A 24,740-nucleotide genomic window follows, 5' to 3' on the forward strand; every position below is an offset into this window, starting at 1 on the left:
TTAAAATCTTTCGTCTCACTTTATCTCACCATAAATTATATCAGTTTGCATTGGGGAGCCTTTATTTCTGTCATGGATTTTCATGATTTCCACAGAACTAATAGTATAAAATAATTACATGACCACATCGCTGAATTTTAAGTTTCTAATCTAAAGAAATTCATCATTCATCATAACTCCTTTATAACATACCGCCCCATAAGATATTTCACAAGATTCCTCTTTTAGAAAAACAAATTTCACATTATCTTTTTCATATGGGACAAGAGGTAAGAATTTCAAGGATTTTTTAGGTGCAAACTATGTATACTCCATAAAAGTGAGTATACCAAAACAAGTTTTAGACGTGGACAAGAACTTCACCTATAAGGAAAAATCTCATGAGCTAAGCGAACAAATTTTTCGCTAAAGCTTATGAAAAGAAATGAAATGTCTTATCTGTCAATTTTAACCCACCCAATGAGCAAAGGTACGATATTTCATTATACCTCCTCTAATTGAATGCCTACCACTTTATTTCCTTCAGCACCCTCGAATCTGACGTGAGACAGCCTCGATGGCAATTGGTCGTGACGGCGTATGCCAGCTGGAGCTAATGGTAATTCGTAGATGTTGAAACCACCAGTAATCCCCAGCATCCAAGATAATTTTTGCTATTTCCCTTTTGCATTCATTCACTACATGACGAAGTCAATATCATTTCGTTTTTACGGGGAGAAGAGCAAAGAATAAGTTACAATTTAATATAATCGTACCTATTTGATGCATAAAATATAGCGACACAATTCTATTAGCTGTCCCTGTCGTCACAGAGAGTAGAGCGGAGGATTAGATGAGAAGGGAAAACAACAGATGTAGTCAGGGAATATGAAAATCTACAAAATATCATCAACACTCTTTTCCGATGCTCTGATATATGGACAAGCATACATATTTTGCTATATCTACCTACATTTTTAGTCATCATTACGTTCTTTAAATATTCATTCAGCAAAAGACCCAATTTAAGAAAGAAAGAGCTAAGGTGAAATTAGTCTCTGATTAGCCCAAATGTGATTGGGCAATTAGAGCCTGCTGAGCTTAAGTCGGTCAGCGACAGCATGTCCACGCTCCTTAACGTACATTAGTTTTAAGTGTCCCAGCTATTATTAGTCCAACTGTTTTTAACGGGCACAAAATAAACTCCGCCCTAGTCAAGTGTATGCCCTATCCGCTGAGGAACCATAAAAGCCATTTTCTACTGATACCAGGCACAATTGCAATCGTAAGGCCAATGACTCAATCAAGCGAAGCGAGCACAACTGGTGCTGCCAGATTCCCGGTTCCAAGTAGGAGCCGGTTATATAGGCATGCGACATATGGGTGGTAAGTGATCGTCCAGCGGGTAAACGTGTCCTTCATGGAAACTTCATGAATGCGGACAAGGAAGGTAGAGACAGGAGAGCGGGAAATGTTCAAATCAGTTAGTTTCCTTGTTGGACGGAAAGTGGTCTCAATGTGCAGCATAGTACAATCTCGGGCGTCTGTTACGAAAATTTCAATTTTTGAATGATAGAGCGATCTTGCCGTCAAAGTTTCGAACACAATGACTTTAGTCTAGAGGAGATCCGCTGAAATGTGACAATGAACGTTATTTAACTCCATAACCATCGATCGAAAAGTCCCATAATCGACGCCTTGCACTCCGGTTACGCTCATATTCCTTTACAGAGTGATAACATCACTCCCCACGTGGCCAGATCTGAGTTATCTGTCACAATTCTCGAGCGTCAGTGCCCTTGATGTGCCTCGCCACCATAGCGTGGATCTCGCTATATCGCTCGCACGAAGCGAGAGTTCAGGAACGCTATTGTCGTGAGGCAGCAATAAACTGAGAAGCAATTTTTAAAATTCCGTATGAGACAAGTCTCTAGGCATAGCGCCACAGCGACACCTCGTTACGAAGAAACAAAATTCCGGCCGTGTTGGCTCCGTTGTTCCCGCTTTCACGTTGGATTTGCAGCTCGCCACGGTCCCCGCCCGCCGTTCCCTCGCTCGCGACCCGCCCGCTTCCCGCGCGGGACATGAGAGCGATCGCCGCCTCCACCTCTAGAACCGCCGCTACACACACGATTCCCACCCACACCCCCGCACCAAAGCATTCTCACGTGGCCTCCGCGCCACCCGCCCACTGCTGAACGCGCACTCCCGCAGCTCACTTTCACATCCCACTGGAGAGGGCTTGATGTCCTGGAGGCGTGTCCCGTTTCTTCAACGACGCTTTGTCAATCGACGCCTCGCCCCCCCCCCTCTCAACCCCACTTCCCCCACCTCGCGGGTTTTCGGCCGCCCAATTCCAGCCCGCGCACCCTTCGCGAATGACAAGAGAGCGGCGGATGTGAAGAAAGGGAGGCGTCTGGGGGGAAAGGAAGCGAGATTGATCTGAAAACGACGGGCGATGTGGTGAGAGACATTCGTCGACGAGCAGGTTCAAAGGGGAGCACTTGAAACCCACACGTGCTCGGAACGTCTAAAATCGGAACTGCCTTCCACCTGTCGACGCGCCCTTAAATCCTTGTGGTTTTTGATGCTCAGTTTTTAAAAGCTCATGATTTTCTGGTGAATTTTAAAATGAAGAGAATCGTACGCTATGAGGCATGAAAACGAAAATCAGTAATATTTCAAACCTTATTATCCGTGTATCAAAAACATTATATTTCTAAAAAAAACCCTCGGCGCACATTTTGAAATCGATCCCTGAGATATAAATTGCAGATCTTGCGATTTCCCATCAGTTACCCTTAAGTATGACCATTTACAGATAACAAGCATTTGATTTAACCACGAAAATACCCTTATCCCCTTAGACACATTTTGCAAAACGGGAATCTTCATCAAACCTTGCGCCCAAAGGAACGTTGACTTCTTAAGACAATTTTATCAACGGTGAAACAATATTAAGTAACAGAATAAATACCTGAAATCAAACGCCAGAAAATCATAAAAGATATAAGTCAAATTAAAAATTTTCAAATTCCAAAGAAACTGCGGGAGATGCCGCAACAGTAACTTTTAACGGAGTCATCCGCTAATGTGCATTTCAATGCAACAATTTCAGAGTGTAAAAATCATTCGCCTTGACTGGGATTCGAACCCAGATCCCTCAATATGCTAAAGCACTCGACCGGATATTGAGGGATCTGGGTCCGAATCCCAGTCAAGGCGAATGATTTTTACACTCTGAAATTGTTGCATAAAAATTTTCAGTTTGTTAGCTCGCTTAAGAGAGCCGGGATGGTGTAAATATAGAGGCACAGATTCCATCTCTGATTCACTTCATTTGGTATAATTCTAGAACTGTAATACCTACGATATTTTAAGGATTAACTCGCAATAGTACTTAAATAAATTTGAAAATATATATCTTTAAGTTCGCTCTACCAATGATGCCTATCACTTTAACTTCGCCGCACGAGAAGGTAATTTGTCGCCTCACGTATTAACTAAACCCTGGTAACATTGTATTTCAATCCATCTGGAAGTGCTTTGAAAAATGTTGCATACGGCTGATACTTAGGAGTAAGTTGTCCAATAAAAAGAACATTTTTTTAACCTCTCCTCCAGTTTTGGAAGTGTGGTTAGACAACCCCATTTGAACCGTTAAATGTTTGTCAGTTTTTTCTGGAGGGAATAAAAAAAATATTTTTACTTTTTCAGATTCATGATCTGAAAGGGTCCTACTCGCCGTCCTACGTGCTAAATTTCTGATGTGCGGCTTAAAATGAGACTCCTAAAAATAAGACGTGGCCAAAGGAAACTTTGGGAGTATTACCTATATCAGATTTAACACAATAAAAATACGTTTTCCTGTCTGAAAAATAGACTTTAACTGTGTCGCTTATCCAAGATATAACGTATAAAAAATCTCGTAAACTTTCCCACTAACCCCTCCTCCATTCTCCAGTTGACTGGGAAATCAACCAAGCTCGAGGAGCAGCGGTATATATGTATATCCCATATCGATTAATCGAAGCATTGGAACCGGGCGTGTCAGGTCGCTTTCTTTTTCTCGTACTTCCTGTAGAAGGCATGATATCTTCGCTAAATGGACGGGAAATAAATTGTCTCGCAGAGCCGAGACGTTCTTCCGCTCCTCCCTAATCCCTTCCCTGCCTAAGCGATCCATCCTTCTTCTTCGCCCACCCCTGACTTAACGAGAAGCACGAGAAGTTTATTTTATTTTATCCCGAGCGATAGCTGGAGATTAAACCTCGGTAGAGTTTTTGCAGACCATAAGAATATTCGATTATTCTATTCGGCATAATATTTAAGTTTTAAGACAAAATGGATATCTAAATTAAACTTGTGGTATTAGTGCATTTTCATTGAAAAAGTAGTGGGTAAGAATATGAATCCACTTTTCAATAAATTTAAAAAAGTTTGAGGAACGTAAATAATTACAGGTGATGGGAGGTTTCTTGAAGGGACATGAATATTTTTAACTAAGAAGATATGCAAACTTGTACACTTAAAAATGTAATGAGGATCTAGGCTCCTTTCCCAGATGTATCTCCAGTCTGATAGTTATATTTTGGAGATTAAACTTTCTGTAAAAATAAAGAATTTTGACTAATATCTTTTCATAGCTGCAAATTTTTAAAAGAATTTCGTTTTTTAAAGTAGATATACCAAATACACTTATTTTTCAATAACAGCAAATAATAAACAGCCTTACTAGCATCATTCAAATATGCAGATGCGAAAAACGAAACTTCAGAGGAAAATATTACATGCTTTATACTTTGAAACTCAATAGGAAGCTTAATGGTTCTCAGAGTAATGAAGCACCATCTAAAATCTGAAACCCTACCTACGAATCATAAAATTGATTAAGAGGCAGACCATTTCCTTCAAAAGCAATTGTTTTCAGTCTTACTGAAACGTAGAAATTTTGACGAATGCTAATTTACTGAACAGACAAGGGGATATAGCTATGAATTCACAATATTTAATTTCACTCTAATAGCTGTCCATTGCATGTCACGCATTGTTCAGCGCCTAAGGACAAAAATAAGAAATTCCATACTTGAGTATTTTGTTTATTTTCTTGGTAAAGCTCACTTACGCCCTTAATTAATCAGCAATCAATCTTCTGAAAACTTCCATTTGTTGTTAACACATGTCATTATTCAAGGAAAAATGGAGACTAACCTTTTCATTTGAAGGAATAATTATTCATATTTGAGATGCCCCAAGGTGTAGCTCGTAATTACACGAATCTATTAATTTATCTGAATAATGTTTTAGTGTTGAGGAATGAGAAAAATTTTGTAAAATTCGAAAATATTATTGACACGGTACTATCAGTTTCGTCATATAGGTAACATCTTCAGGTACCTATGCGATGCAACCGGTTGCACCGTGTTGATAACTTTTTTGTGAATTTTACAATGTTTATCTTATACCTCAAGACTAACATTCACAAGGTTGAACCCGATGGCATTGAAATGTTTGAGCACTTCATATTTTATCAATTATTGTAATTAATTATCTCAAAAGTAACTTGTAGGGTGAATATAGCCAATTAAATAATAAAAAATAAATGAGACAGTTTATGATAAATGCAAAATCATGAACGAAAATTTAATTTGTCCCTTTTTAATTAATGAGTTGTCATCAGATAGAAGCAACCCCGGGGATTGGTAACCTACGCCTTTACAATCATTCTATGTTCCAAAACTCTCTTCCATGGTTTCCTTCGCATCACGTATTTCTTTACCAACTTCATTTACCCTTTCGAAGTGTTCCACCATAGTTTTATACAAACTTCCCTCAGCGTCTTTGACATTGAATTGAAAAATTGTCAATTGAGTACTTTTCTTTTTTATTGAGTTAGTATTTCCTATAGGCTGCTTTCTTCGCCTAATCTAAGTAGAACTTGTGATTTCTCATACTCTAAAACAGTTCCCACCATTACTTTACCGTAGCATTAGAACTCTACCGTTCCCAAACCTTACCTTTCGTTTGATGGTTCTATCCATTGAGCATTTCAGAGCGCTATTAAAGAAAGGCGATGCTACGAATATTTTCAATGCCACAAATGTGACATTTCTGACGAAACCTTTGCGATTTTTCATAAGTCAAAATGTTAAAAATGATACACTTGTCCCTGAAATTCCAAGTTGGGACAATGGCGGTGATAAAAAAAATGTCTGTTCACGTTTCAAGAAGGAGAACGAGTGATAAAAATGTTTGCCTCGCACGACGACGTAAAACCAGTCGTCCGACGATGAGTTGGCATGGCCCGCCTCTTTTCTGACAGAAAAGTCATATATCCCGTCATAAATGCACTTGGCCCAAGTTATACCACACATCCTCACCGAATATTCCCAACTCTTCTGTTTTTCCAAAGTTCTTCCCTGTTCCAAGCAACAAACATTTTCTTACCCCTCAAGAGACTTGAGGTTACTGGTCAAGTCTTTTCAAGGACGTCTGACCAGCAATTGGGGAAAAAATATGGGTTCTGATGGTGGATTTGTGTTTCTTCGAGAATAATTCTATTGAAGCTAAATATGAAAATCCGTAAAATAAGATGGTAGTATTCAAATGGAGGAGACAAAGAGAGGGAGGGATCCTACGCTATGTATTGGAGCGAAGAAGTTGAAACTTACGTATACGACTACGTGAAGACTCTAAGGGTCTCCGTTGAACTGAAGCCAAGCACTAATAACTGTGAGTATCAACAGAGGCACCCCTATCACATTCCGAGTTGGAAGAAAGAATGTTTACTCAGCGACAAATGGCGTGAGAGGGTAATTGCGGGAGTAGCGGAGAAGGTGGACGGAAGAGGCAGTTCAAGAGGACTATGAGAGGGGAATAAAAGAGATTGGTGAATACGTCCCAAATAACATTCTTCAAGTATTAAAGGAAGCAGTAAAATATAATAAAAGCATTATACTTCCAAAGAGGGAGTGAGAGGGAGTAAAGTTACGATGAGTTAAGTTACGACGCATCTAAATACTTAGCAGCGAGTGACGGTAACTCGAGGAAATGATCAATGCGGAATGATAACATTTCCATGAAATGAGCAACTGTGTGTTTCGGAAAGGAAAAGAAATCGTTCCAGGAGGAGTAAAAGTTTCCATATCAGATATATATACGATTGTATATATCGTATGTACATCTCGGTGAAGTGTTAGTTTCCAGTGAACTAAAGTAATCAGATGTCAGGTTTTTCCATACTGGTCTGATTTAAAATAACGAAATTAATTCGCATAAAAAAGTGTTCATTCAAAAATGTTTCTAAGGTTGCTTAATTGACAAAAACCTGGCTTCTTTTCATGCGCTAAATTTAATTTTTCTTATATTTCGCCGTGAAAAAATAATTACGGCTAGATACTAAAAACAAATAATTGTAGTCAGCCGCTTTATTTTTAATCCTACACAGTTCATCGACAAAAAATTGAAATTTTTCTGTTGATTGCGACGCCGTTTTTATTTAAAGAGTTTCAACTAGAGTATGCATGTATGTTTGAAAAAGATAAATTTTAATGAATATCATTTTCGTGAAAAATTAGACCAATTGAAGAAGAGAATGGTTGAACATAGCCAAAATACAAAGTCTTTAGGTGCATCCCCAGGCTAGTGGACGATATTTAAATGTCTTCTAAATGAGAGTAAAAACGAATCGCATAAAATGTGCGCCTTCTCAATACAGAGCAAAAAAATATAAAATGACAAATGGCAACCACGCAATGGGGCTGAAGCGGAAATTCCGCCACATTAAATTAATAATAAAAATAATCTTAGCTTACGTGTGCTGGCAGATTCTCTGAACTTTTGCCCAATTAATCCTGCGTGGAACAGTAAAAATGTGCCAGGAAAATTAAGTCACCAGGATCGAGAAGAAAGATACTGATGAGACGGTGAGCGACTCCAAGGGCAAGACGTGACAAATTTTATGAGAGAGTATTGCGAGTGACGCGATTCATGTGAGATGGGAGAGGGGAGGCGTGTCCAGTGCACGGCAGGGATAGCGGTGGGGGAGACGCTAAGGAAGGAAAGGTTGATAGCCGAGGGGTAAGACGTGGCGCAACAGAGTTTGTGGGGGAGGAAACACGATGTTTCAAGAGGAAGTGAACGACCTGCGGCGGAAGCTTTCGGAAGTCGCTTCAGTCACTGGCCTTCGCATAAGAAAATCCTCTGGAGACTCGAACAAACGTGAACAAGGAGTAGGTAATTATCTTTCGTTGGAAAGTGCTTAAATGATCTGCTGCGGTTATTCTATTGTGATCGGCTCAATCCCATATTCCCCGACGGCAGTAGAACTCTACAATGGAAAGTTCAGATACTTGTTCCTTCAACTTTCGACTATTTCAACTAATTTTCTGTCACCCTCCTCCTCTATCATCCCCCTAATTATTTTCATTCCGAACGAATTACTGAAAATGCTAATTATTGAAACCGATTTTCAAAATTCCTAATCCTTAACCAATCTGCATATCAGAAACTTTGTTTACTAATGCAATTAAAAATGTGTAATAACTAAACTTATATTAAAAGGAAGTGTAACCATTTTGTAAATATTCTGATAGGAAACATTCTTCCTACAGCTAAATACTAATTACATGACTCGGTAATTATGGGAAAATGAGACGGGTCATTGTAAAGTACTTTCCTGAAGAATTATCAATATTCCAAAGCTATGCGAAAGTCAAAGTTTAAAATAACATATAATTTTCCACTTTCCAGATTACATTCTTTCCAAAATTACCCTCATGTAAAGGAAGTAGTTAAGCTCAACTTTACCGTGTATTTTTTGTTAGTAAATAGCACCAAATAAGTATGATTTTATACTTTTGTAAGTAATCACTTATATATACATATATATATATATTTATATATATTATATAAATGTACACAATTACACACCCCATAAACGCAGTAATCAACCCGAAGGTCAATTAGGTAGGTGATGGTAGATTTCACCCAGTACTTAGCCTGACGGCGTGTGAAATTCACACATCAGAGTAGGGGGGTCAGTTCCTTTCCCTGATATACATATATATGTATATTATTTTTGCGTGATTTTTATACCCGCTTTAGAGAAATTACCATTCTTTTGCATAGAAGACACGTTAATATAATAAAAATATTGAATACGAAATACTCGTTAAGGCATGTCTGGCCAAATACTATCAATTTTATGAATTATCTCATTGTTCTATCTTTATTTAAAACGCCTTATCGTCACTTCTGGTGTTTAGAAAACACATACTCTTTTAACTATTATTTTTCACAAATTACTTTGTTTTGACTGCAGAGTTATGGCCATAATTAAACTTTTATTGATATCTTCATCAATTCAAGCTTTTACGGTTTCTATCCTAGCATCGTAAAACAATGGTCATGAGCTTTGTAGGGCAAACAACCACATGGAAGGCATGCTGTTCTCAGACGCTAATTTTCCAGGCTTACAATGGAAAGAAAACTTGCAAAGGAAACTATTCATCCTGACCTCGTCACGAAACTTTAGGGTTACATCACAATGTTCCCACACACATTGCACGCATAAAATCCAACGTTCCAGAAATAAAAAATTTCGTAAATAAAAAAATTAAAAATTGGGACAAACGCCAACTATAGTTCACAGACGGTTTCTCAGTGATTACTGAAAAAATGAGCGATGAATTTAATTCATAAATTGCTACCACTTTCTGTAAGCCGCAAAGGACTTTTCTGTGGTCACTTGTACCGAAGTAACTGGCCTGCAGCCCAGTATAAGCTGGGACATTAATAAGGTCGCTGTACAGAATGAGACTGGAGCGCTTGTAAATATGACAGAGCTATGTTTTATCATCATCCAAATGTTCAATGATCAATAGGCATATCTTATACGGAATACTCTCGAAAGATAGAATAGAATAGAACAACTTTCAATGTTGCCTATTTAATAAGGATTTACACGATAATGTAATATCGTTAAAATGCTATCCACGTTTTCCGTGAATTTCATCTTGTGATGTGAATTACGTAGCTTTCGAAAGGAATCAACACACTGAAAATATAATGCTCGCAACAGTTCCCTAATGAACATTAGTCGATAGAATACATTTGGGATGTTTTTAATGGGATTAAAAAATTTCGCATAAGAAGCCAACGGAAGATTGTTGAAGAATATATTTGCAATAAACCAGATTTTAAGGACTTAAAGCAGTTAATTCGCGTCATTTTTTCACAATTTTAGAAATATATCAACAAAACATCCAGAATTTGTTATAAAACCACGGCAATTCTCACTGATACAATGGAGTCAACTCCGGGAAGGGACATTGCAGTAGACGGAAGGGACAAGTGTTAATGATTCGTATAAATGTGCAAGTATACTAAAGCAGGCGAGTAAGAAAAATAATAAAAGCAAATCAACTAATTTTTTCAGTATTATTGTCATAATAACTATGCACTAGTATTTTGCCCATGTATTTACCTTAACTTTCAAAATAAGCATTGAGAGTTTCATACGCAGTAGGGATAGTGGGAAATACATGAAGCTGGCCCCGTAAGCTCTATATTTTCTATGCGTAAAATAGTTCTTAAGTCGAGACATTTCATGTCTCCAAATCACTGATTGATTAGAGAAGTCAGTCTCAAGTGAATGTACGTGGAAGATTTTCAATAACCAAAACACACCTCTAAAATTTCGGGGAGAGCAGAATAATCACAACAGTTAGTTCCCTCATTTGAGAGCTTGTGAAGATTGAGGAGGAAATACAGAAAGAAAAAGATTAGAAATTTTGAACAAAGAGAAGCCTTTAATAAGTTGTGTCAACAAAATAATAAAAACTCAATGAAAAAACTAACAACATCACCAGGCAAAGAGGAGAACAAGCATTGAAATTTTCAGGAAATGATACATACAGTAGAAAAAATACCTTCACTCTACGATATAATATCATCCAAACAGAAATCATGTTCAAAATTAATTATAAGTTAGAATGCACTTCAAATATAGTCAATCGATGTCACAACTGATCTTTTATTGCATCCATAACGTATTTAATTATTGCACAGAGTAATAATTATAAGAGATGAATATAGCACGAGCTCAATTATATTAAAACTAAAATTTCCCAGTCCCAATCAGAGGGTTCAATTCCCTCTCAGATGACTTTTCCAACACCAAGGGCTTTAGTTTTTGTGACTGGTTTTGTTAAAAAATATCCAATGCAAAGATCAGCTTAGCTGTTTTTTAACTGCAGCCAATTTAATTATAAACAATTGTATCATCGGTGTGCCAAGACACGAGAGGGTAGTTTCGTTTTAGATAAAGAGATGACAAAACTCGAGTATCGCCAGTCAGGCTCCAATTCACGCAATACGCTCTACGTCTCTCCCAAGTCGGCCTCATTCCGGAAGATTGGATCCGCAACTATTGGAGCACCCTTCACGTCACGCCTACACCAGGTCATAGCACTGACAGAATTGGCCCACTCATACCTGCCCACATACCTACCCGTGACCCAACAAATGACGCCTCCGAGGAATAGCAGTTGTTGACTTAGTAACAGTTCGATAATTCTTAAAATCACGACGCTTAGGAATATTTCGGAAAACATAATTCGATTTATGAAACGCAAACACCATGATGCTCCCATCATTTGAAGAACTCAATTGTAAGCTATTAATTTTCAATAATTTTTAGGTAATATTTTGGGTAATTAATCTCTATACCTCCTCTGGTGTACGAAAATTCTCCCGAGAAAGAATTTCATCTTCACGTATTCTTACTTCTTGCAAATGATTTGTTACTTAGATTTACACAGGTAATGGAACTTCACTAATGTACATTTTACTAAGAAAGCAAATGCAAATATATATATGCGTAAATGAAATAGAACGAATAGTGACCACCTGAGAGAGGATCTCGAGTAGATTTGGAGTTTGTCACATAACTGTACAGAATGAACAAAAGAAAATTACTAAAATACTCGTATTATGAACTCATAAACGGTAAAATATAAAATTAAAATGGTGAGTTCATGAACCTATTTTCAACATATTAATAGAGGATTGAACATGACTTCTGATAATACTATTATAGTATATTGATACAAACCTACCTAGTGCTTCAGGGAAACAATGTCTTAAAAGTAATGAGTGAAATTTGTTTAAAAACTCTAATACATTTAAGTTTTTCTCTACACTAACCCATGGCCTAAACTTCACCACTGGGCAATATAATTTTGTCCGTCAGGTAGAATAATTATTCCGCATAATATTATATTAACTCCAGGTCACCTGTATTCTCCTAGCGACCAAGTTTTTTCTTTGCTTTCACGAAAGTAGTTAGCCTTGATAAGTGAAGTCTGGTTTTTTAACTACTTAATATTTGAAGAATTTCCTGGGTATTGCTTAGCCAGTTTAATTTGAAGAAGATTTTTTAATGGTGTCCTTAAAACCCGATATTTCTGATTCAATTATTGGATTTCAATGTTTACAGGCACGTATTCCGTTATTCAGCAGGATGATGCAGTGTTGAGTAATCCCATACAAATGGCCAGAAATATAAGATGAATAAATTGAACTTACTTTAAATAAAGACAAGAAATGACAGATACAAAATTCTATGCACAAAGAAATAAGCGTGAAATGTAGAGCAAAAATTTTTATCTAAATTCTTAATCACTTTCCATTAGCCGTAATTTGTGGGTCACTACGTCTCATGAGAAATAATACATTCATTATTTCCATATTAGAATAGTTTTCTGTCATCCGAAAACTAGACGAGCTAATGAAGCGCCTATAACATATTTATCAAAAAAAAACATATTTCTTGCTTAAGACTTCTTATTACAAACGCTGGCTGCTCTGTGCTAATCTCTAAGTCTCTGCCATAATCTTCTTTTATATTTCGAAAGAAGAGAAAAGAATACTCACAATTCAGCCAGAATCGCACTCAAAGACGAAACTGCAGTACAAACAAAGCCCACCTTCCTCAAACAGACTTTCTCGGTCCGATCTTGGTACTGATTTGAAAGGGATGAATATCCCAACCGATGCTTGTTTGAAAGTTGACATCATGACTCAACTTGTGAAATTAGTAAGCACGATTTCAAAATTTCAGTCTCAGCCTCTATTGTAAGAGACCTGCTGAAATATCGATAAATATCATACACACATAAAAGAATCCATATTCAGTGTTTAAACACTGTGAGCGCCGTAAGACCACGAAGTAAATAATAAAAATCAAACCAGACGTAGTTTTTCCGACGGATTTTTACCATTTTCTTTTCAAATTAATTGATGCTATGTAAGAAACGAAATTGTACGTAACTTACTTTCGGAGTTGTGGGTAGACCTGAATCACATGGTTTACTTTTCGAAGTGCTCCGAAAAAGTGTGAAAGCAGGTTAAAATCAATGAGCTCCCCATCCCGATAAAGTGAAAATCTTTTTGAAGTTTTAGGAGGAATTCATATCTACGCATTCTTGGGAAATATTTCTAATAAGGTGTGATAAGGTTAGCTAATCAAATCACTTGAATCCCTCGCACTACACTGAAAGACCGCTCGTTCGGCGAGGCCCTGTAGCTCTCCCTACACTCATACGCGCGCCTTTAACTCATTGAATTTTCAAGTGGTAAGTCGTCCCGAATTCCTACCAAGGGCAGTAGCGACTTATAAGGAGGGAGGGGGGAGAGAAATGCAAATAAAAGCCGAGCTCTCTTCCTGGTCTCCTCGTTCCCGCTCGACCCCCCTCTCCTCACCCGCCCTACACCCACAGCGAGGTGCATCGGGTAAGAAGGGCGAGCGTTAGCACGCTAACCCATTCTCGCTCTTCCAGCAACCCCAATCTCTCCATCACTCAGCCAATCCTCACTCAATTTGCAAAAGAGAAGAGCTTGAAAAGGTCGCTTCGAGCTTTCACGAGGTCCACGATCATCGCGGATGCCCACGCCGCGCTTTGCGCGACCTGCCCGCGAAGTCCTCGGAAGTCTTCCCCGTAAAAACGAAACCGAGCGAATGAAGGGAAATAACTTATCGTGGTGGTAACGAAGTGTACATTGCTCACGATCCTCGCAAAATTGATTAATGCTCCGAAAAATCTCTTCATCTTGGAAATTTAAATGTTTATTCGAGCATCAGAAGGGAGAGTAAAATTTAGATTGTATAGCTCCGTTGCTGTACACTGCTCACCAAATAAAAATGTTAAAATTAATTTATCGAATTCTTGATTTAATCATTTCCTCGATATAATTATTGCACTATTTAGATACATTAATTCATAAAATGCTCGCTGGTACCCTGATAGCCTCTTTGCGGAGTACTATATATAATTATTGCACTCAAAAGTGAAAATTTGTCTCTGGTAGTCCCATTCTCTCACAAAAGAAGTATGCCTGTTATACTATACTTCACTCCTCAAATCTCATGAATTGCCGTTTTCATAAGGGTTCATAAGATTATTAGACAAATTATGCTCTTGTCTAAAAATATTTTCTTCGTTTTCACAAAAAATCATGGGCTATATCATCCTAGCCTCAAAAATGAGTGTGTACGTCATTCAAAGTAATTTCTTATGTTTTTCTAAAAAAAATTAGAGCAAACAATAGTGAATAAAAAAATGTGTATTACTTTAAAGTTACATATGGTAAATTTTCTAACATGGAATAAGTAAATCATTAGGTTTTGTACTTTTGCGTACCAACTGTTCACCAAAGGCACTTTGCCAACAAAGGGAAGAGGAGTACAGCTGGATTACAATACATATATGCAATTGGTATAACTTTGAGGAATGTTGCATGTATACGAGCACAATTAGACTTTTTAATCATGTTTATTCTGTTAGTTTTGAAGTAATCATACAAAATTCTTCAATTACAGCTTAAAGCTAAAAATTATGTTAAACTTTTTCTAAGCATTACCGTTGAAGTATTAAAATGCAATAATAAATTTTGATAAAACATCCGTTCATCACGGAATAAAAGTTACTATCATATCTTTCAATCCTGAGATGAACGACCTTGTGGATAATTTGGCACCTTAAATACAAAATATTAATGCTGCTCATTATTATTGAGAAAATTTTAACAACTTATAACAGCCCTTAAGTTAGAAAAGAGTATTTACACCTAATTTTTGGAATAAAAGTGTAATTTATAGACTTTTGACGATATTTTTTTCAGAAATTGAACTTCGACAATGCTTGACCAGTTTAGATTTAAAATTAACATCGTCGCAAGATATGTATCTGGGCTAATTATTATTGTATTATTTTTAATTGCTGTTCACGGACATCGAACTTAAACTAAAAATCCGGGCATTTAAAGCCAGGAGCACTCTTCAAACCCAATCACTCTGTCACTCTCATTTCAATATTTTTCCTAAATTAATGTTTTTTTCTTTATTGCTTTACTCAGTTGACGCCGAAGCGGCAAATGGAGGAAAAGGCTACTATGGGAAATTCCTCGGCAAGCTTATTACGCTCCATCACAGCGTCTCGGGGGATGTCTACGCGGTAGACTCGAGGACATTGCACATAAGAGATTTCACCTACGACGGCGAGGCACCAGGTGAGTTAATGTATTTTTCAACACACTATCAATTATTTAATAACTATGCGTATACATATATTATATTATTATACACGTGGCCTGCCTACTTTACCCTCTGCATCGACTCTTTTCGATATCACTACTTCTCATTTAGCAAATACTTCCTCCCACCCTTTACAGAAATGTGAGTCCATTTTTCACATCGCTTTCTCTCTCATGCTCAGTCCAGACAATCCATTCGTTAAACGGCCGAACCATCGCATGCACTGTCGCCCCAAAAGTGAGAGTGGAAAATTGATGGAAACGATGATGATGTTATGACTTAGTGGGACCAAAATATTAATCTGAGTAAATTTATGAAGCATGGAACTAATCTCTATGTTTGACAGTCTATTAAATTTAATTTTCCGTAGTTTGTGTATGTTATTACAGATATTGCTACAAAATAATGATAAATACGACCTTAAATACCTATATATTCAAAAAATACTTGAAAAAAATAATTCGATGAAATGCCAGGAAAAGTTACATTGATACTTTTTTACGAAACTTACGACAAAGTTTAACAACGTTTAAGAACTCAATATTCAACAATACCACCGATAAATTGAGATCGGAAAACCGATGTTATAGAATTTTAATCAAAGCTATGCATTTTTTGATTAGCTTCAAAAATACCTAGCATTACAAAACGAGATAGAAATTAATAGTAAGTATTAAACTAAACATACTGCTTTAAGTCAGAGCTTCCAAACTAGGGACGTTGGAAATGTAACGAATATTCGCTTGGAAATTTTAACCAATCGCTTCAGGAAATGAAATATGTAGAGTACTTTACCGCTTTAGCGATACGAGAAGTATGCAGTTAAGAGCAGTGTAGACGACGTTTTACCAAAATTAACTGCTTTAAGTTTATCCATGCTAAAAGCCAAAATTTTAAATAAGACCTTTCTTATCCGTTAAAAAGAAAAGGTTCCTACATCAACAGTACTATCTACAGATTCGCAAAACCTGCCTACTTTTAGTGACCAAGGTATACCCATGCCAACGCTCAGAATTAGCAGAGAAAATATACTCCCTCACTCAGCCTTATGGGCAAGGTCAGCCCCTCGCGTACTGAATACGTGAACGTAAATGAATTCGTACGTCAAGGGAGCGTCACCGTAAGAGAAATTCCGGAAAACTAGCAACTAGTAAACGCTAACGATTCTACCAGAACTGAGAGAAAACGTTGGCGAAGACTGCGACCAAAGTAGATTTTATAGAGGTTAAGTGGCCTGAAAAAAAATCCATTTTTCAGGAAAAATTGTCTTTTATTAGATTAACTGTTTCTCTTTCGTGAGAAAAAAGTGAACTCAAAATTCGCAGCCTTTCGTCGCTATAACTCGCTGAGGAATCGTTTGTGCTGATTAAAATCTGATTATAGTTACGATTCGCAGTGCACAAATAGTCTTCAGGTGAAAGTTCTTTCATTGTTGCTTCTTCGCCACCTCTCAGGGTTCGATAATTTTGATTAGTCCCTCTATCATCCCTCAATTTTTTCCACTAGTTTCTTCGTTTCACGTATTACAAGAAGCCTAACTTACTGAACTTACTTAAAATATTACAAGCAAGTGATCTTCCAGATGTTTTCATCAGAGTGAAGGCAACGGCTATACAAATCAAGGCTAATTAAAAACTTTGGCGCATTGTTATTTACATTCCTGTTGATTGACAATTCTTACCAAAGATGCATCTCGATGATTTCAGCCTTTGAATGTTAAAATAATATCCATGTAATAAGCACTTCAAACAACTTAACTTACTAAATTCTATGGTACTCATCTCAACTTTATGAACATTTATGATCAATTGTGAAAAATAAAAACGTTTTTAAGTTTTGTATTTTTTACTTCCTAAATTACCTAAATTTTGTTTAAAAAATAAGTCGGAAATAGTAATCTCACTAAGCTACTGTAAAAGTCTGATCCGGTCTAGAGAATATCAAATTTCATTGATGATACTTCAAGAAAATACTAAATCGATTTTGAGTGAATGCCATTGAACTGATGATTAAAGAATGCAAAGTAAAACAAACAAACATTTATATTCCAGATGCCTTTTTTTACGCGGGGACAACCAAAGCACCCAGCGGTTCCGGATTCCGCCTAAGAGACGAAAAAGGAACGTAAGTTACATTTTGCACTCTACATTTTTTGGATTGTGTTGTAAAATTTTAGGCATCACCAATTGAAGTATAGTACTCTTTGTCGCTTTTTAATGAGTAAACATTTATAATTTTATCTATGTAACGGCAAGAGCACTTGTGGGTTAATGAAGTTTTCATTTTTTATGCTGGTGGTAATTTTATAGTGACAGTATGTAAAATATAATAGCAGAGAGTACATTAAAAGTAGAATGGTATGCTTGATGAAATACCAAACTCGGTGTCAATAGCCTATGCATAAAAAAATTGATTTATATAACCTCTAATATCTATCACTTTCGACTACACCCTAAAAAAAAGTCTGCTTAGTAAGTTAGGCGATTTTGTGATTATGTCATTTTAGCAATGCACTTTTAACAGATATTTTTACTTTTAGTCGTAACCTGAATTTAGTCATTTATTTCCTTCGGGAATAAAAATCATCTATCATGAAAGCCATCCGAAAAACTCTCCTCAGAAATAGCTTTTGCGAAAAAAATAACAAGCCTTTCTGTAAATAGTTGAATATAGAAAAAAGTACTCCTTCATTACATTGATACATCAATCCAGTCGAATAATAAGCCGCATCATACTTTCCGGAAAGACACGTAATAGAAAGCTCAATGCAATGTTTCTCTCTAATCCCATCCTTATTCCATCGACTTTCTTTTCAGGTTGAACGTCCTTGGCAAGTACAAGAAGAAGCACATAACCTTGACGTTGCCGGAAGGGAAAACTCTCAGCAACATCAGATGGTTCTCTGTATGGTGCCGCGAATTCGAGGTGAGTTTTCATGTAGAAAATCTTGTTTCCGCAAATACTTTTTTAAACTTTCCAAAACTTATCAGTGTGTACTTAAAATTGATTTCAAGCGTTACAGGAAGTTTAATTCAGTGGTCAACCGTTCGACGGGTGAGATATGCTTTAGGTTGAGGAAATGTCTCTTTTATTAAGTTACATACTATTTGCAAAAAAGAAATCATACCTCTGGTGCTAAAGCTATAGATGACATGACCAACTTCTCGCTAATTAATAATAATACATATTCATAAACACCACTAATAACGGCTCAGAATATTTTTAATACTATAATATAATAATGTGAATGTTATGTAATTAATCCAATATAATACAATTACTATCGAAAGACGCAAAACCCGGGTATTTAACACTGAACTTGAATATTTCTTAGCATAAACCTGGATATGTTATCAATTACATTGTTCCAGATTCATAACTCAATGATATACAGGTATTCTTAACGAACGAGAAAGTATACATAAATATCTTTATGTGTTAATGAAAAATCGCATTTTCTAAAGATTTACTTTCGAAAATTTATATGCAAAAACATTCACCTAAAAGTGTGGTAAATACAAAGTTGTTTTGTAGTTTTCAACTAATTTCGTTTAACAGTACTCATTTCATCGTTCTCCTCATCTATATGATTTTCACTAGTCAAATTTTAACTTCTAACGTTTAAGGTAATAGCATTCATCAATCCAAATACTTGAATTGGTAAAAACGAATACCCTAATTTAAAGAAACTGTCCCCTGATGTTGCAAGGATAATAAGGAATGCTACGGTGTTTCCCCACCAGCCAATCATTTTACGTTTATTTCCTTGAAATAAACCTGAATTAAATGGAATGAGTAGTAGCATATTATGCATATTCAGGGAAAGGTACAAATTGAAATGATTCAGTGCTTAACATCATCAAGCATCCTCTGTATTGAAGTCATAAATAATAGCTCCGCAGAACCTGGAAATACTGATTCCATCCGTCATGTTTTCCCTAGTAAATATATTACAACTGCTATACCATTGCATTCATCAATATTTGAGTCGCTTCACTCAGGACCAGAAGCCATATGGACTACCATTTAGTTTAGCATTCCAATCTTGCCTGAAAAACCTACCTAAATCCGCCATAGATGTTCAAGGAATTAATGATCTACCCACCAGCAATCCAGCAATGTTAAAGGAATTATGCCTTCTTTTTACCATGTCAAGGCTGCAGTTTATGAGCAGGATAGATAGAGAGTCCTCTTTATTTTGGGGCGAGATTGAGACTATGGAGTCTCTTCTTAACCCCTGGCCAAACATTTACAAGGTTAAGCTTATAGATAAATATCACAAATTATATATAAAAAGCAATAAAATAATACAAACAAATCTTCGCCCTGGCATAAGGATATGGATAGGGAAAGGATTAAGAGCGTAGGTTGAGACATTTTGAGAAATTGAAATTATAAAGTTTCGTATGAAAAAACTAGAGAAAGAGACTCAAACAAAGTATAAGGTAAATGAAAAGGAGAAATCTACGCGTATTTAAAGATATTCAAGCAGAAAAAGTTAATGGTTGAAAGATTGTCAAATTCTAGAGCTAGAGTAACCAATGAAGGGTACAATGGGAAGAAAATATGTATTTTAGACAGTATTCAAGCTGATAGAAATTGTTGGAGTTCAACCGAAAAAGTTGAAGAAGGCAAACGGAAATGCTTCCTTCAACTTCTCGTAAGCAATAATCTCATACGATGGATTACAGCAGCCGAAAGAGCATAGGGTATAATGTATAATTAACACAGTCTGCTCTGATATGCTGGTTCCAAATTCAATCGCTTGGTATCTAAGTAAGACAAGTTGCAAAAATGAATCCTCATGATTAGTAACAACCCAGTAGAAAATGCTTTGATATCGTCAAATAATACCTAAGCATAACAGTTTCAGTTTTAACTTTGTGGACTTCCTTAAACATGAGGGTAAAAAATAAACTTTACACTTTCGGACGGAAGTTTTCACTTTCTTTACACCTGTGAATATTAATGTTCATTGCTCTTAGCGATATAATATTGTTAACACTGAGAAAATAGTTAACTCCAAGATGCATGCATAATCAAAATGTCTAAAGGAAGTGTAAAGTTTCTTTTTTACCCTCATTAATAATACCTAGTAATACCAAAAAGAGCAAATTCTTCAAGATCAAAAATGAATTAAGAGAAATGACATCTTTTTTAACTCGTGGACTAATAGAAATTAGAAAATTTTTAATTAGTTATTACAAACTTGAAAATCATAAGGCAGTAAACAAAACAGATGCTGATTAGTTTTTCATTATTTCCACCCATTAATTTTCTTCACATCTTCTTGTACAGGTGAACTTCGCAGACGTAAGGATACCAGCAGGATTTGACTACCCGAAACCAATCAAGATCGGAGCCCTCGGTGCTGGTGTCCATGGTGTCAAATCCGACCCTATCACTATTGTTGACGCCCAAACACTTTTGGTGCCTAATTTTTCATATGACGGAGAAGCTCCAGGTAATTTAATAACAAGATGACTGATTCCGTGTTGCGATGTATTGAAGCGTGATTGGGAAAAAAACTTCTGGCAATAATGGAGTATTTTAATAACCCATAAATACCTCTTAGTTAAAAAAGTGACTCCTTCACAAAATTATTTAGGAAATACTGTAGAAGCAATATGGTTTTAAAGGGGACTGATAGAGAATCGTTCTTTCAGTGAAAGATTTAAAATTTCCCCTTTATTTATAACAAATTTTCTCAAAAAAACTATTCTTTCGATTACCAAATAACAGGCCTTGTTGACATTTTTTTTAATTATTGTGACTTTTCTTAAGATATTATACTTCTAGACAAGTTTCTCTTATTTCTTAGGCATTGATTCTTGAATAAACTCCCATTCAATTCAAATATTTCTCCCTCGTCACTCAGGCCGGTTCGAAAATTTCATAATTTGCATTCTTCGAAATGTATTAACTTAACTGTAAGCTTAGATTCAAACTGTTCGAGTGATTTCTTTCACCGGATTTGTTGTGATTGCCTACTCAGTTGGAGTGACTGAGGATTACAGAATTAAGAAAACTAACCACATAAACCAATTAATTTTTACTCTCTTTTGACATGATACTGATCATTTTTTCGTTTTCTATATTTCCTTTGTGCATAAAATATTTTAAATCACTGACAAAATTTTGATCAGAGCATATATATATATATATATATATATATATATATATATATATATATATATATATATATATATATATATATATATATATATGCATATATACTATATATGCTTAGATTTCGCTGTCCTCCATTTTCTCTTTCCCCCTTCAGCATTCGTCTTCCCGCCCATTATTTAGTTTTTGTATATACTTGTTTATATATATATAATATATATATAATATATATAATATATATTATATATATATTTATATCATTCCGATGGTAATAGGTTGAAAAAACTAATCAAAGATAATATTAGCGGCTGTGTAGACTCCCATGACCTACTTAAAATTGTCTTCTTAGTCTTCCTTTACAATTCTTTCCACTTATTTTCCTTCCATTATAGTCCTTAAGGGGCTCTCATGTTACATCTTGCACCCTATCCATTCGCCGCAGCATTTTATTTCATAGCGATGGTCGTTCTTAGAGCTTTCGTAGGCTCTCCTTGCTTGAGAGCGCGGCGAGTATGTTGTAGGAATTAGATTGTCAGGTACCTGATTGACGAAAGAAGCAAGCAAGACTGATACTTTTTGTAAGATACTGAACTCTCAGGTTGGCAACACAAATGCCTTAATGAATTTTTTTATCTGTAAGATGTTATTCGTTGATGGAATGTGCATCTATAGATAAAAATAGATGGAAAAATGCACTAGCCGCAAATTAACCATCAGATTTGTTATAAAAAATTTAAAAAATAATATAGCATTCAATTGTTGCTTCAAATATTATGTAGCCATTTTAGTCTAACAACTGATAAAGAGTGAGTTCCGTGGTCGCATTAGGATAATCGTTCGTCCCGATTTGAGCATACGCGCTATAGGACATGAAATAACGATCTCTCTGGCACATTCTACCGGATTTGGAACACCTTTCAAAGGAATTTTTCCAGTTGATAGTGGATTGATTTTAATTAATAATTTAGACACTTAAATGCTCACTTTAAATGTTTTAACTCTCCATTATAGCGTAATTCTCATTATTTTTAGATGCCAAATTCTGGGTCGGCCGAGGTAGTAAGCCCACATCACAAGGAATCAGACTGCCTGATGAGAACGGCAAATTTGGAACACCGTTAAGACGCTATGACAAAAGAACTTTGGTCCTGACTCTACCGGGAGATTTGACTGTATTCGACATTGGACATTTTGGAGTTTGGTGTGAAGCTTTTGCCGTGGACTTTGGTCACGTGGCGATTCCAAAAGGCCCACCTCCACCCAATGTGCCTCCCTCTCTACTCATGCTCGGAGTGTCTCCACAGGTATGAATATATGGAAGGGAAATGCTCCCTAAAAATCAAACATCCTCTTTGAATGAAATTAAGTGAGCATCTCTCTACTCCTTACAATAACATTTTGTATGATTTTTAACAGAAATTTTCCAACAACACCAGGGCCATGCTTATTCCAAAAGATGAAAGCAATTTGAAACTTTTAATTTAATAAGACTAAAAATTCAATCTGTTCATTCATATTGAGAGAATTCCTTGTGGAAAAGGAATAGTTTAATTTAGTAATTTAACATTCAATTTGAAATTTTTCCTTTCAATTAATTTAATTGTTAATATATCAATGGCTCGCATCAATTTCTATGCATGCGTCCAATTTTCATTGATATCTTGTGTGTTTTTTTAAATTCTCAACGCAAATGAAAATAATGAGATCTCAGAGATACTCTTCAGAAGTAAAAGTAAATTAAATAAACATTTGTCAAAAATGAAATGATTTTAAATTACTGTGTTCTGTACATAAATAAAAAATAAATTACACTTAAAATTGTTGATTTCTATTTAGATGTTCGCATGCAATACTAACTTACACCTTTTTTGCATGATTAAAAAATATTTAGATATAGAAAAAATTCAATATGGCTGAGGGGTATTTGTACAGATAACAATCGATATTGCAGCTGCAATCGATATGCACCTTTCAAACTTTTCATATCGCATCACTTAAACAACTTATCATATTAAGACTCATTCCATGCCTGGGGTACACATCCTAAAAAAACCTTTAGTATATCATTGATAGCAATAAAAATATTTCCATATTTACTTGTTTTCCAAAACATCTCGCAATAAATTCAAAGACAGAGATACAAGTATTTTTTAAATCACATTTGTAGAACATTAATTATAGAGGTTACTTTTCCATATGTTTTCAATATGGCTTCCCTTTGGTGTCCATGGAATGGTTTTTAACTAAACTGAGATGGGGATGTGGTGGGGATGGATTTTATTAATCCACGCAAATAAATGAATTTGAATTCAGCAGGTATATAGGTATTTTTAATATAGCATCGATCTCCAAGAACAAATTAATTGCATGCATACAAATCCAGCGGTTTAGTATTTCGCGAGTTGATATTTTTCATCCAAAACCTCAACGCTCAAAAGTGTATCATGTATTTAATCCATAATGCCCTCGAAATGTATAGGATACATTTTCCAGGTCGCAGGTAATAAGTAAAAAGGAACTAAGCTTTAAGAAGATAAATTCTCCTAAGGCTCACATTCCCCAATCACAGTATTACCGCTACAAGAATCCCCCTCTTCCTCTTACACCCATCACCCTGCTCCGTGGGCCCCATCTCTTTTTCCCTCCATTAACACAAAACATCCCTTCGTTTCCCTCTTCTAATCCCACAATTTACAGCAAATCTACCACTTCTCTCGGATTTGCCTCCCGCCCCATTAATACCCTTAACGTCATCAAAAAAACATTGAGCATTGCCAATATTTTTTATACAAGTAGAACTCCCACCCCACACTTCTCTCCTTCAAAATCGGCATTAAAGGGGCCCATTCGACATTGCTTCCATCGACCGAATCGGTCTCAAGATATTTCAAAACCTTAGAAAATAACAGCAGTAGTCGTGTTATAAATTCTCTTCATAATAGAGCCAATTAATCCAAAAATAAAATTACCGAAAGTAGACTATACGGAAGAGGCATATTCAAATACGACGATCAGCATTGTATGAAATGTATACATA

General features: G+C 36.0%; 1 protein-coding gene across 1 annotated transcript in view; it reads left to right on the forward strand.

The window, feature by feature from the left end:
* Nucleotides 1–8,099: 8,099 nt before the first annotated feature.
* The window catches only part of Skel (DM13 and DOMON_DOH domain-containing protein skeletor), a 35,741-nt gene continuing 19,100 nt past the window's right edge, over nucleotides 8,100–24,740 (forward strand). The window contains exons 1-6 of the mRNA XM_071585546.1: nucleotides 8,100–8,214; nucleotides 15,397–15,549; nucleotides 17,626–17,698; nucleotides 18,391–18,499; nucleotides 20,873–21,038; nucleotides 22,736–23,007. Of these exons, the coding sequence (XP_071441647.1) occupies nucleotides 8,100–8,214; nucleotides 15,397–15,549; nucleotides 17,626–17,698; nucleotides 18,391–18,499; nucleotides 20,873–21,038; nucleotides 22,736–23,007 (888 nt within the window). The remainder of the gene's footprint in view (nucleotides 8,215–15,396; nucleotides 15,550–17,625; nucleotides 17,699–18,390; nucleotides 18,500–20,872; nucleotides 21,039–22,735; nucleotides 23,008–24,740) is intronic.

This window comes from Hetaerina americana, unplaced genomic scaffold (assembly GCF_022747635.1).
Source record: "Hetaerina americana unplaced genomic scaffold, ioHetAmer1.1.p SCAF_2, whole genome shotgun sequence".
NCBI classification, from domain to species: domain Eukaryota; kingdom Metazoa; phylum Arthropoda; class Insecta; order Odonata; family Calopterygidae; genus Hetaerina; species Hetaerina americana.